This window comes from Mandrillus leucophaeus, unplaced genomic scaffold (genome assembly GCF_000951045.1).
Source record: "Mandrillus leucophaeus isolate KB7577 unplaced genomic scaffold, Mleu.le_1.0 Scaffold108, whole genome shotgun sequence".
Taxonomy (NCBI): domain Eukaryota; kingdom Metazoa; phylum Chordata; class Mammalia; order Primates; family Cercopithecidae; genus Mandrillus; species Mandrillus leucophaeus.
This window is the reverse complement of record NW_012098987.1, coordinates 3,185,858-3,187,300: the sequence shown is the minus strand read 5'-3', so window position 1 is coordinate 3,187,300 and position 1,443 is coordinate 3,185,858. Positions and strand designations below refer to the sequence as shown.

General features: G+C 36.0%; 1 protein-coding gene across 1 annotated transcript in view; it reads right to left on the bottom strand.

The window, feature by feature from the left end:
- Positions 1 to 1,443, bottom strand: part of UNC13C (unc-13 homolog C (C. elegans)) — a 690,296-nt gene that overhangs the window by 237,482 nt on the left and 451,371 nt on the right. Inside the window, exon 18 of the mRNA XM_011986478.1 lies at positions 559 to 644. Within this exon, the coding sequence (XP_011841868.1) occupies positions 559 to 644 (86 nt within the window). The remainder of the gene's footprint in view (positions 1 to 558; positions 645 to 1,443) is intronic.

The window sequence follows — 1,443 nt, the reverse complement described above, 5'->3', positions numbered from 1 at the left end:
TGGTCTATGCTTCTATCTCTAACTGTAAACACAAAGTGGGTGCACAAAGAATATTTATAGAATTATTTAACTTCGAGCTGTATTTCTCCTTTTCTACATCATATGATTTGTACTTATTCAGAGTGGAGTTTCGGGTAAAGACCTCTGCCATTGTTCTTGTGTAAACTTGGTAGAATTTTGAACCGCCTCCCCGTGGATACTATTTCCAAGTCTATGCAGACAAATATCTGGATTAACTACTCATCCACCTCCTCAATATGGCCTGTTTTGGTAAATGAACTACATCAAGTATTCTTACATATGAGCATAATCCTATCAGTGAAATACTCTTACGATCCCAGAACTTAGACCATATAATTAAAAACGAATATACTTCTTTAGGGCTTTTTGTGTACTTTGAGACCTTATCTTTCTACCATATGGAAATAAGTTTTAGAACTAAATTGATCACAATAATTAATGTTTTAATGTTTCAATTCTTAACATTTAAAGCCAAGAACACAAAATCACCATTTAACTCTAACATGTAGGTGAATAAGTATAAATATTTATAATTACCTTCTAATGCATATTTCATATCCAGAGCAAAAAGAGTCCACATAATTTCGGCACTTATTTTTCCCATGTTCAGCTCTTGAGGAAACCTAAAACCAAACACATTTAATTAGTGTATGAGGAAGAATAACATGCCTACAAACCAAAATACATCATTTTACACATCTACCACAGTAGTTATTATATAGTTCATAAACACTGTTATTTATGACATTTCTCTTTATGAACTGTCATAAGTAAAAAAAAAAAAAAGTTACACACTAGAGTTTAATGTTAAAAAGTTATTGGATCGTAAGAAAACAGACTTCATTATATCAGTGCCAAAGTAACAGTGACTGGGGCTGCCTGTGGATGTCTTGTGATGAGTGTTTGTGTCTCAAGAGCTCCTTTGGTTTTATCAAAGACTTCTCCTTCTCCTTCTCCTTCTCCTTCTCCTTCTTCTTTTTTGTCTCCCAGGCTGGAGTGCAATGGTGCCATTTTGGCTCACTGCAATCTCCTGGGTTCAAGCAATTCTCCTGCCTCAGCCTCCCAAGTAGCTGGGATTACAGGTGTGTGCTACCACACCCAGCTAATTTTTTGTATTTAGTAGAGACAGGGTTTCACCATGTTGGTTCAGGCTAGTCTGGAGTTCCTGATCTCAGGTGATCCACCTGCCTTGGCCTCCGAGAGTGCTGAGATTACAGGCATGAGCCACCATACCTGGCTGACTCCATCTTTTTATGTCTCACTTTCGAGGATAGATCAGATGAAAGTGAATAGCAAATACCATATGACACTAAAAAATCACCACTCATATATGTCCCTCAGCCATTTTCCTTGAAGGACACTTAAGTACTTTTATTTTTTCTATTATCTATTATCTTTATGTGAATTATTTCAACAAAGATT